General features: G+C 43.6%; 1 protein-coding gene across 7 annotated transcripts in view; it reads right to left on the bottom strand.

Annotated features, from left to right (window-relative positions):
• Lmo7 (LIM domain 7) overlaps positions 1–10,626 on the bottom strand; it is a 206,240-nt gene extending 195,614 nt beyond the window's left edge. For all 7 annotated transcript variants that reach the window (XM_051160925.1, XM_051160927.1, XM_051160920.1 and 4 more), the window contains exon 1: positions 10,436–10,626. In XM_051160925.1, coding sequence (XP_051016882.1) covers positions 10,436–10,504 — 69 coding nt within the window. In that variant the 5' untranslated portion in view covers positions 10,505–10,626. The remainder of the gene's footprint in view (positions 1–10,435) is intronic.
• Between the last annotated feature and the right edge of the window lie 249 nt (positions 10,627–10,875).

The following is a 10,875-nucleotide window of genomic DNA, read 5'->3' as shown; positions in this document are numbered from 1 at the left end:
CACCTCCCCTCCTCCCCCTCTCCCCACGCCTCCACCCCTCCCCCTCCCTCCCTTCCTCTCCCCATCTCTCTCCTCTCCCCTCTCTTTCTCTCTCTCTCTCTCTCTCTCACACACACACACACAAACAGATGAACAAGATTATCTAACAGGTAGAGCTGCCTGCCACTAATCCTGACAACCCAAGCTCAATCCCTCAAACCCACCCTGCTGAAGAAGAGAAGTGACTCCTGAAGACTGTCCTCTCAACTCCATGTGCACACCATGGCACATGCACGTGCACAATCAGTCAATCAATAAATGAACAAATATTTGGGGCTCTGTTTGTTTGTTTGTTTGTTTGTTTGTTTGTTTGTTTTTCAAGACAGAGTTTCTCTGTGTTAATAGCCCTGGCTGTTCTGGAACTCTCTTTGCAGAACAGGCGTGGCCTTAAACTCACAGAGATCTGGCTGCCTCTGCCTCCCAGGTGCTGTGATTACAGGCTTAAAAAAAAAAAAAGACAATAGAATGGGTGCATACTTGTGGGGAAGAAAATTTTCAGTGACAGGAAAAAAAAAATGAAACAGGTAGGAATGGTAGTGACCAAAACGGATTATCCATATGTATTAAACATCCAAAGATAGATAGATAGATAAGACAGATAGATAAATCCCCCCACCTCTTTACACTAAAGAGATGGGTCAGTGGTTAAAAGTGAGGCTTGCTCTTGCAACAAACCCAAGTTCAGTTCCCAGCCCCCATGTGGTCTGCTCACAACTCCTGTAACTCCTGACCTAGCGCCCTCTTCTGGCCTCTGCTATACTCTACATTCATGTGTGCAATCCACACACACATAATTAAAAGTAAAATCAACCTTTAAATGTTCCCTGCTGGTAATATTTTCTGTGGTTTCTTGAACACTAAACAGTTTGTGTAAATATATTATATATGATTATATGGCTCTAAAGGCAGCAATCGCTCGAGTGTCTTTGGTCAATTCTGTAAGATGAGCTTTTGATGGTCACATGCTTTCCCAGGCACTACCATCACCAGACAGAAGACATGCTGAAAATGGAGTAAACAAAAAAAGGAGCAAACCTTACAGTGTCCATTGCAATGATGAGCAAAAGCCCATCCTTCTGGATTGCTCACCTCTTCACCATCAAAACCGGTCAGTGACACTCTCTCGGAGTCCAGTCATAAAGAGGACAAGCCGTGAATCTAACTGCCTGTGTTCTAGGTCCACCTACCACCATTAGTTCTAGGGTCTTGCCCCTTTCATTCCTTGTCTAAGAAAAATACACTCGGGCAACAGCAGTCCCTCAATATAAAGGCAGGTGGGTGTAGTGTACTTGCCAGGTATTTTATATGACATAGAAACTCAAAAATACTAGCTGCTTTGATTTTTAGTAATTTACTCTTCTTGGCAAAACCATCACTAATAATTTAAGTCGGCATGTTCTGGTGTAGTTAAGATTCATGAACCTTCCCATCCTGCCCCTTTGTGTATATACATAGATAAAACAGATATATACAGTTATATATACCGATAAAAAAAGCATACATAGTTATTTTAAAACACTTCTTTGATATACATTTGATCTGTCATTTATTACAGAAAACAAATTGACATGCTAATGAGGTGGGTGTGATTTTTCTTTATAGAAAGAATTAAATGTGAGCTAAATAGCTGATATTTTGATTTTAGAATCATCAGTGCTATGAAAACTGCTCCACATAAGCATGTCACACAAAATAGCAGAAGCCTGTTTTAGGCCACTTCAGGGCTTGTTGGAAATCTGCTCTGATCACAAGCCAAAGTTCATTTAACGATTTTTGCTATAGTTGTCCACAATCTAAATGGCAATTCTTGAAATCAAATATCCCAACACAATTTAAATTCAAAGCTACATTAACTTGATATTTAACCAGGCGCAGTGGCGCACGCCTATAATGTGAGTTTGAGGCCAGCCTGGTATATAAAGGGAGGCCAGGACAGAGAAACCCTGTCTCAAAAACCCAAAAACCCAAATATGTTTTTAATGTACTCAGAAATAACCATAGGAAGTTATTTTTTAAAATCTCTTCTTTTCCATTAACTGTTATGTTTCTGTCAGAAAAATTCATGTACATAGTAAGAACACTGTGATTCATAACACATACTAGTCTGTAATGTAAGTGGAGGTGCTCGTGCCAGGACCCATTACCACTGCGTGCTGTGATTTCACTCAAACTATCTCACTGGGATCAATAAGATTTCACAGTTCTGCCCACTAATCCTAGACAGGACTTTCCTAAGCTCTCTTCTGCATTCTGTCCCTTCCCTACAGTGCTTGAAGATGAAGCTAATGTCCTGGCACCATATACCAGCATCCAGAGACACCTAAGCCCTGGGCTGAACGTGCTGTGCCCAGGGATGAGAAGCAGTCCTCCAGCATGCTGTCTGTGCCATTGGACAACTGTTGAAAACGCTGTGGATCTGGCTGCTGTGACTCATCTCTTAGGCTTCCTAGTCGCCTCATCTCTTTAACACGGGAGCAGCTGCTTGGCTAAGTAACTCAGGCTCGGTGCTGTGCAGATATGACTGCCATTATCCTTATTAAGCTTTGGTACATCAAACATGTTTTTAAAGAAGCACACCCAATAATTACCTTCAGAAACTGAAGAGTAAGCGCGGCTAGGCATACTTTATCATTTCTCAGGCTCCGACACACTCTTGATAGGTAACAGGCTTAAGATCTAAAAACAACACTTAAATGAGCCAGCCTTCTGACTGGACTCACTCATTCATTCATCAAACATTTGACGTCTGTCTGTCCGGAACTTGTAAGGCAAGATGACACCATTGACATCTCGAGTCTGAACATGCTCTTGGTATCCAGGGGAAGGGGGTGTAGCACACAAGGAGGACCAGAGCTCACTGAGCTGAGCCACACCCTCCCTGTCGCACACAACGCAAAGGACGCTGCCTCACTTGGGTTAGGAACAGACACGAGGCCCTCAGCTGTGACTCAGGTTAGCCGTCTGTGACTTCTCTGAAATGAAGCAAGCCTCCTCATCCTGGCTTCACCTTTCTCACTTGTGAAAACCCAAGGAGTCGGCAATTACATAAACTACGGTTCATATAACCAACACTCTGAGGAAAAGGACGCAGAAGACATCACTCAACTACTTACTTAGAGGGAAGAGGCCAAACGCTGACTTCTAACCTTGGCCAAATTATCCGAATCCTGCTCTGGGTAGCAAATTCACTTCAAGCTGGCAGTCACCACCTTTGACCCCAGGGGGTCCTCTCTCCAGCAGACTCAAGGATATTGTTGCATTGAAGGTGTAAGTTGTCTTTTCCGTTGCTTAATGCACACATCCATTTCTAGCTTTTAGTCCACCAGAGGAAGAATCCAGAAGGGCAAACGTGCTGGAACCCTCCCAATTCCTCAGGAAGTTCCTTGAGCTGGATGCTTAGGCTTCTCGGAGTCAGGCTGTTCTGGTAACTGCTTCCCTGGTTCTGTTCCATTCCAGTGGATTTCAGGAATTCCATGGCCTGCCACTACTCCTTTCCCTAGGAGCCCCCTTTTTTCCTCCTTTCTTTCCTCCTTTCTTTCCTCCTCCTTTCTTTCCTCCTCCTTTCTTTCCTCCTTCTTTCTTTCCTCCTTCTTTCTTTCCTCCTTTCTTTCTTTCCTCCTTTCTTTCTTTCCTCCTTTCTTTCTTTCCTCCTTTCTTTCTTTCCTCCTTTCTTTCTTTCCTCCTTTCTTTCTTTCCTCCTTTCTTTCCTCCTCCTCCTTCTTCTTCTTCTTCTTCTGGTTTTTCAAGACAGGGTTTCCCTGTGTAGCCTTGACTGTCCTGGACTCACTTTGTAAACCAGGCTGGCCTTGAACTCACAGAGATCCACCTGCCTCTACCTCCCTGAGTGCTAGGATTATAGACATGTGCCACTTTCGTTTTTTCCCCCAAGACAGGGTTTCTCTGTGTAATCATGGCTGTCCTGGAACTGGCTCTGTAGAACAAGCTGGACTCAAACTCACAGAGATCTGCCTGCTTCTACCTCCCAGGTGCTGGGATTAAAGGCCATAGCCACCATTGCATGGCACATGGACCATTCTTGAGTGAGATACTGTTCCTTGACTGATGTGCTGCAGAGTCATTATACAGCTCCCACGGGTGTGCACTCAAATCCTATGTGTTTCACTGTATATACAATGTTTACCTAGAACATTCTGCCACTCCTTGAAGTTATATTGCATGCAAAGCATATGTGTTTAAAAGCTGCCAGGCCCCAGCCCAATAGGCAAGCAAGTGTATTAGTGTCTCAAGGGCTGCCCTGACAGACACAGTAGGCCCACTTGGGATGTCTCTCAGTGTCATTAATCTCTGTGCAACTGGCCTTTACAGCAGTGAGCCGCAGGTGCTGTCAACTCACACATCCATCCTTTACATGGCATGCCTCAGAAAGGTGAGAGAAGATCCTAGGGATTTATCAACTGAAATAAGGACATTGACAAGTGTCTGGCATACAGTAGGCATCTAGTACATGTGTCTTGGATGGCTAAGTGAAAGGCTCTAGGAGAGAACTATCAAGTAGAAGACAGGGGTCACACCAATGTGACCGTGATGCAGGAGCAGAGGAGGGGCCAAGAAGAAATGCTGAATGAATGCCAGCTTCCACACAGACACTTGGATGAAGGCCAGGCCCACAGTGAGGTCTCACCAAATGATGCCAACAGATTCTGCACAACTCTCTGCTGGAAGAAGAAATGAGTTCTGATCCTAAAATCTGCCACAGTTGTAGCCTTAAGAGTACGCCTGTGCTTGGTAAGCATCGCCAGGCAGCGTGCCAAATACTCAAGGGAAGACGACTTTTGTGCCCTCAGCTCCCCGACTCTGGTGGAAAAAACAAGTACTGATGTACCAGACAGTAAGAAAGGGCACAATCTCTCTGAGAGAAATGAAGAAATGGCACAAGTGAAGGCCCAACTGAGGAGACTTTGCATGAGGGTGATTTAGGTAGCCTGAGTAAGAAAAAACAAAGACTTCCTCATCAGCGGGGTGGTCCATACCCGCCTACATGGAAGAAAGAAAACTGTACTGTGTGCACAGGGAGACACAAGAAATTCTTATGGAGCATAAATGTTTTTCAGTCAACATTTCATTTAACGGCACAAACACCATAGGTTTCATAGAAGAAAACTGCACAAACAGTTATAAAGAAAATAACCAAAACATAAAATAAATAAACAAGACAGGACCAGATTGCAAAGGACAATGAATGCCTTTTTTTTTTTTTTACTTAAAACATTTACAAAAATGAAAATAAATAATTTTCAAATGATTCCCTAAAAAAATAAGGAATGAACAAGATCAGGCTTATACTTGGAGAAAGTTTCTATAAAACACCTAGTATAAGAATTGCCTACATGACTCTTTATTCTTTTTAATATGTGTGTGCACATGTATATATGTATGTGTGTGTGCGTGTCATATCCATTGTCACACAGGTGCCCATAGAGGCCAAAAGAGGGTGTCAGATGCCCTGGAGCTAGAGTTATGGGTAGATACAATCTGGGGCCTAAACTTAGGTCCACTGCAAGAGCAATGACTAATGGGGTGCTGCAGTTAAGTGGCTTTTACAGTAACCATATACGATGGAGGTTGTTGTGTCCTCTGTCCCTCCTCGCCCTCCTCCTTCCTCCCATGGCCACCACCATAGGCAGCTATAGTAGTAGACCGTGAAAAGGAAATAACACAAGAAATGGAAATGAGGTACAGCTGGAGCCCCACTGGACACCTGGCATTTGCCTTATTTGATCATGACTTTTGATTGACTAAGATGCGGCTATTTGCTTCAAGCATAGGTTACACTCTACTTACGTATCACATTCAATTCATTATACCAAGAAACTTTACAATTCAATCTGGTAATTGAAATTACATGTATTGCTGGGTGGTGGCAGTGAACGCCTTTAATCCCAGCACTTGAGAGATAAAAGCAAACGCATTTCTGAGTTCAAGGCCAGCCTGGTCTAGAGAGTGAGTTCTAAGACAGCAAAACAGCCTCAAGGTGGTGGTGGTGCCCACTTTAATCCCAGCGCTCAGGGAGGCAAATGCAGGTGGATAACTGTGAGTTTGAGGCCAGCCTGGTCTACAAAGAAAGTTTCAAGACACGAAGGCTATACAAAGAAACCCTGTCTCAAAAATCAAAACAAATCAAAACAAACAAAAAAGCAACAACAACAACAAAAGGAGAAACCAAGAAAAAGAGGTTACATGTATTACCAATATGCTTTTCTCAATTTAGAAACATGCTTAAATGAATATTTGTCACTATATCTGCAATTGAAAAGCAACAGTACACATTGCTAGGACTTTCATTTGGCCTATAGACAACAATGGCGCGCAGTGAGCATTCAGGATTTTACAGACCTGAGGTCGGCAGCCATGGTTAGAAAGGATACAGTTTAGAGAGAAAGCAGGTAGAATTTTGCTTACACCAGTGGTAGACCCAGAAAGCACATTTTTTTTTTTTAAACCAAGGAGTTCTTTAAATTTCTAAAATTCTTGAGCACCAAGGAAAATGAAAATAAGTATAGTAATAGAACATCTTTGAAGGGTAAAACTTGGGACAGGTGGAGGACCAGACCAATTGGAAGTAAACACAGACCCAGGTCTCTCTTATTCTGGTGCCAGACTTGGCAATGTACTCAAGCTGGCACCCTTCAGCCAGTTTACAGGATGATAGTGATACTGGGAGACAGCAGGAAGGCCGGGGGGGGGGGGGGGGGGGGAGGGCGGGGTGGCTGTGGGGGGGGGGGGGGGGAAAGCAGAGAGTCAAGTGAGCCTGTTCTGTGCTGGCCATAAACACAGCTCTGTTTAATTCTCATACTTAGACAGCAAGCACCAAGAACTCACAGACAGGAACCCAGTGATCACGCCAGGCTATGAACAGCAGCTCTGGTTTTTAATCTCATCAGTATTTTATCTATTTTAAGTTAAGGGTTTGTCCCTAAGCAGACAGAGGGAACTATTAGGTATAGGGAATTAAAAGGTGTCACAGAAGCAAACCAAAATTAGTGCGTCTACGCTGTGTTTTCTACCACTTCATCACCTACCCTGTGACCTTGCTAGGAGTTGCTTTGCCTCCAAACCACTGCCTAACTCGGTTTTAAACCAATGTTTAATCATAAACTAGCCCTGCTACATTATTAATATTCCAAACAACATTTCCACCTAGATAATCATCTGATATCGTGCTGTTGCGTTATCTTAAAGGGCACCAGTCCTATATTTGTTTTCATTGCAAAATTAATCCCCCAAGTGAGAAAATCTGTTTAATATACTCATTTTTCTTAAGAACCTAAGTACTATCTAAAATGAAGTCAAAGAGAAATCAGTAAAAATGACTGTAAGCCCTCACATCTCACTTGCCCTGTAAGTCTCCCCAAAGTGAATTTTAAACTTTAATTTGGGTTATAAGAATAGCACATTATACTTTTGTAGTCACAGACAGAAAATGGAAAAGGGAAGTATGTACTGACATCGAGTCTGCTCATCACTTAAAGTTTTACAAGGTTATTGGACTCTCTTGACCTTGGGAGAGTCAGAACTGCAGCTGAAGGGATGGGGTGGGTAGCTCAATGGACAAGCACCCACATAGCCAGTGGGACAGCCACATCCTGTTCTCAGCCCCACCAGAGCAGGAAAGTATAGTTTCATATAAAACTTTAGATGACAATAAAGACAGCAAGCTATCTTCTATACAATATTACATGTTATGGCACATGTACATACATGTATACATGAGATAAGTGAATCAGAGGCTTATGTAGATAATACTGGCAGAAAGAACAAGAGAGAGAGAGAATATTAACAAACAGGAGGACTTTATGGTACTCTCTTGTTCATGTTCAAAAATGCTTTAGAAAATAACTGGAAATCAACACTTTATCTTCAAACTAAGTGTTCTTGAGAGCAATAGACTGTGGCAGAGAGTCAGACATTCTGTTTCTTTGGGCAAAAGTGTGTGCTTTAATTGTAAAGAAAACGCTACTGAGAGAACCAATTAGCATCACTTCAAATGCCCAGAGTCCTCGTAAAGAATAGTTGGTATAATTTTTAAACAGGAATATGAGGCCAGGCATAATGTTGCATGCCTTTAACCCTAGCACTCTGGAGGCAGAACTCATCTCCACAAGTTCAAAGCCAGCCTGGCCTACATAGCAAGTTCCAGGCCATCTAGGGCTACATAATAAAACCTTGTCTCACAAAAAAAAAAAAATATAGATAGATAGATAGATAGATAGATAGATAGATAGATAGCATGATTACAAAAATTATTCAAATATCTTTAAAAACATTTAACAGTAGCCAACTGGTGCATGAGGGAAAAGCATTTAATGTTAATTTATCTAACAATATTAAAGGGATCTGCCAGTAGCTTTAGGAACACTGTGCTCTTCATGAATAAGGAACATACCAAGTTGCCAAATTATTGCTGCTAAGCCTTTCCATAGACTGGGATGGAGAGGGAAGATGAATATACACAATGATTGTCTTTTATAAGACTTCCAGGAGCTCACAATATGCAAATGTTCACAGATGCGAAGACAAGCAAATAATAGTGCCTTTCCTAAGATCTAGATAGTAGCCACTGGGGCGAACAATCTATATGCACAGTTCCTGAAGCAAGTATAAGTCTTGCAAATACCCACACCACCTAGGAGTTGTGAGTGACCAAAAAGTGTCAGTGCCACACAGAAGCCATGTAGGAATGACAATGTTCCCGCATCCCTTCCACTCCCCCTCCCTCCACCCTCCATGCTCAAATGAAGAGGAGAATGGCACATTCAACTTGCTTCCTGAAATTATGCAGAGCAAATACCACTAATGGAAAATCACAGGTGAAGCCCTCACTCTTCCAGGTTTATGAATGAGCAAAGTTATTTCTCTTAACTACATTGCTGGGATTTTTCCACCCTCATTTCAATTCTGAAAACAGTGTTTATAACTTCTCCCAGCCTCCCATGCCCTCCCTCACCTCTTTCTAAGTCACCTTGGGACAGCTCAAAGTTTTGGCCCATAAAGGCACCAAAAGCTAACTTCAGAGATATTCCTACCACCTAGAAAGCAATGTTACAATCTCATGTCTTCTCACTAACTAGTAGAAATGTAACATTTGGCATTTATTAATTTTCCCTCATATGGACATGATGTTTTGAAATGTGTGTGGGGGCGTTTCTGTATGCAGGTGTGGATGTGAGTCAGCGTGGATGTGGATTCAGGGGGGGGGGTGTATATTCAGAAGCCAAAATCTCTTTGGCTTTTTCCTCAATCCTCCTTGGCCTTATTTATTTGTATCACCATTTGGGCTAGTCAACGTGGCTCCTTCCACCTCAGCAGCCCTGCCTGTCCTGGGGCTACAGTGGTTTTTTCATATGAGTGCTGTGGATCCAAACGTGGGTCCTCAAGCTAGTGAGACCTAGTAAGCCATCTCCCCAATCCCACGTGTGTTTCTTCAAAGAAAATTACTTTAAAATTTTTTTTCCGTTTCTGACATTCTTGGTATTGTTGTTTTTCTCAGCGTCTTTAAGCCCAGTTTGAATTCTTAACTATACTGAGTGGCTGCAGGTGTGACTCAGGAGTAGCTTGCTCTCTTCTAGCATGAATTAAATCCCTAGCTGTTGGATAAAGCAGCATGTGGCACCAATAACTCCAAATAACCTCGATGCTGGCGTGGGCCACAATTTTATAACAAGCAGTTATTCTGATCCCCTCGTTTGGAAGGATTCTTTTGGCCCATTCTGAAAAGTCACCCTAAGGGTTGTAACTCAGGGTTACAAGTTAAGTTGTAACTTAAGGGTTGCAACTCAGGGCTAGAGTACAGGTGTGGGATGCCTCAAGTTCAATGCCAAGCACACAAACGTGTACCCTGTGTCCCAGGTTGTCAACAACAGAATAAAACAGCCTAGCCCTAAGGCAAACATGCAGAGACTGTCCTTCCTTCACAGGAAAAAGCAACAGAAGATCTTGTTAGTGAGACACATCTGGAAGAATAACAAACCATCTGTAAACGAGCCTAGGATATTTTAGTTTCTCAACTCTAGAGGGGGAAGGGGGAGAGGGATGGATGGCAGCACCCAACTTGCCAGGCTCACATTAGAAACTGAATACACTAGCTATTCACAGACATTAGCATCCTAAAGAAACGAACCCAAGGTCCCCAGCATAGCTCAATGTTCCGGTTTCTGGGAAGTGCCCTCACAACAGCTGGGGAAACTGGACGCCTCTGGGACATGAGCTACCCAAACCTAGTGGGCGAGCACAGGGAGAGCTGCAAGAAAGTTCTAGGAAGATTAGGCCATCAGGAGACTGGAAAGGGGAAAATTGCACAGTATCACAAACTGCTTAGATTGGCTGCAAACCCAAGACTCCCAAATTCATCAGCAGAAAATTGTAAAAAGACACTCACCTCCACCCATCTCTGTGCCTCTGCGAATGCAACCGAGCAATCCGCCTCAGCGTCCTCCATCCCTTCCATGGCTAGAGCAAGAGAGGGAGAAACCAGCTCAGGGGGTGCGCACCGGGACCTGGAGCTCCCACACGACCCCTCCCTTTGTAGCGAGGTGCTGTTTAAATTCAGGAACCTAGCAGAAGTTGCAGGCGTTGCAGGCGTTGCTTTCTCGAAACTCCTGAAAATGCCTCAAATCCTAGGAGACTGGAGCAGGAAAGGAAGATGAAGTGGCTGACTAGAAGCGGTGTGCAGCGGGAGCCAGGACTCCTGGGAACTTCAAAAGTCGCAAGCGAAGTCACCGCCCTCTGCAGTGGCCCCGCCCCGGTCCATCCCCTACGGGCCGGTCCTCGCTTCCGTCTGTCCCTGCCCCTAGTCAGGGTCCTTGCAGCCGCCACCGC

This window comes from Acomys russatus, chromosome 18 (genome assembly GCF_903995435.1).
Source record: "Acomys russatus chromosome 18, mAcoRus1.1, whole genome shotgun sequence".
Lineage (NCBI taxonomy): Eukaryota > Metazoa > Chordata > Mammalia > Rodentia > Muridae > Acomys > Acomys russatus.
The sequence above is the reverse complement of the archived record's forward strand: the minus strand, read 5'-3'. Positions and strand labels throughout refer to the sequence as shown.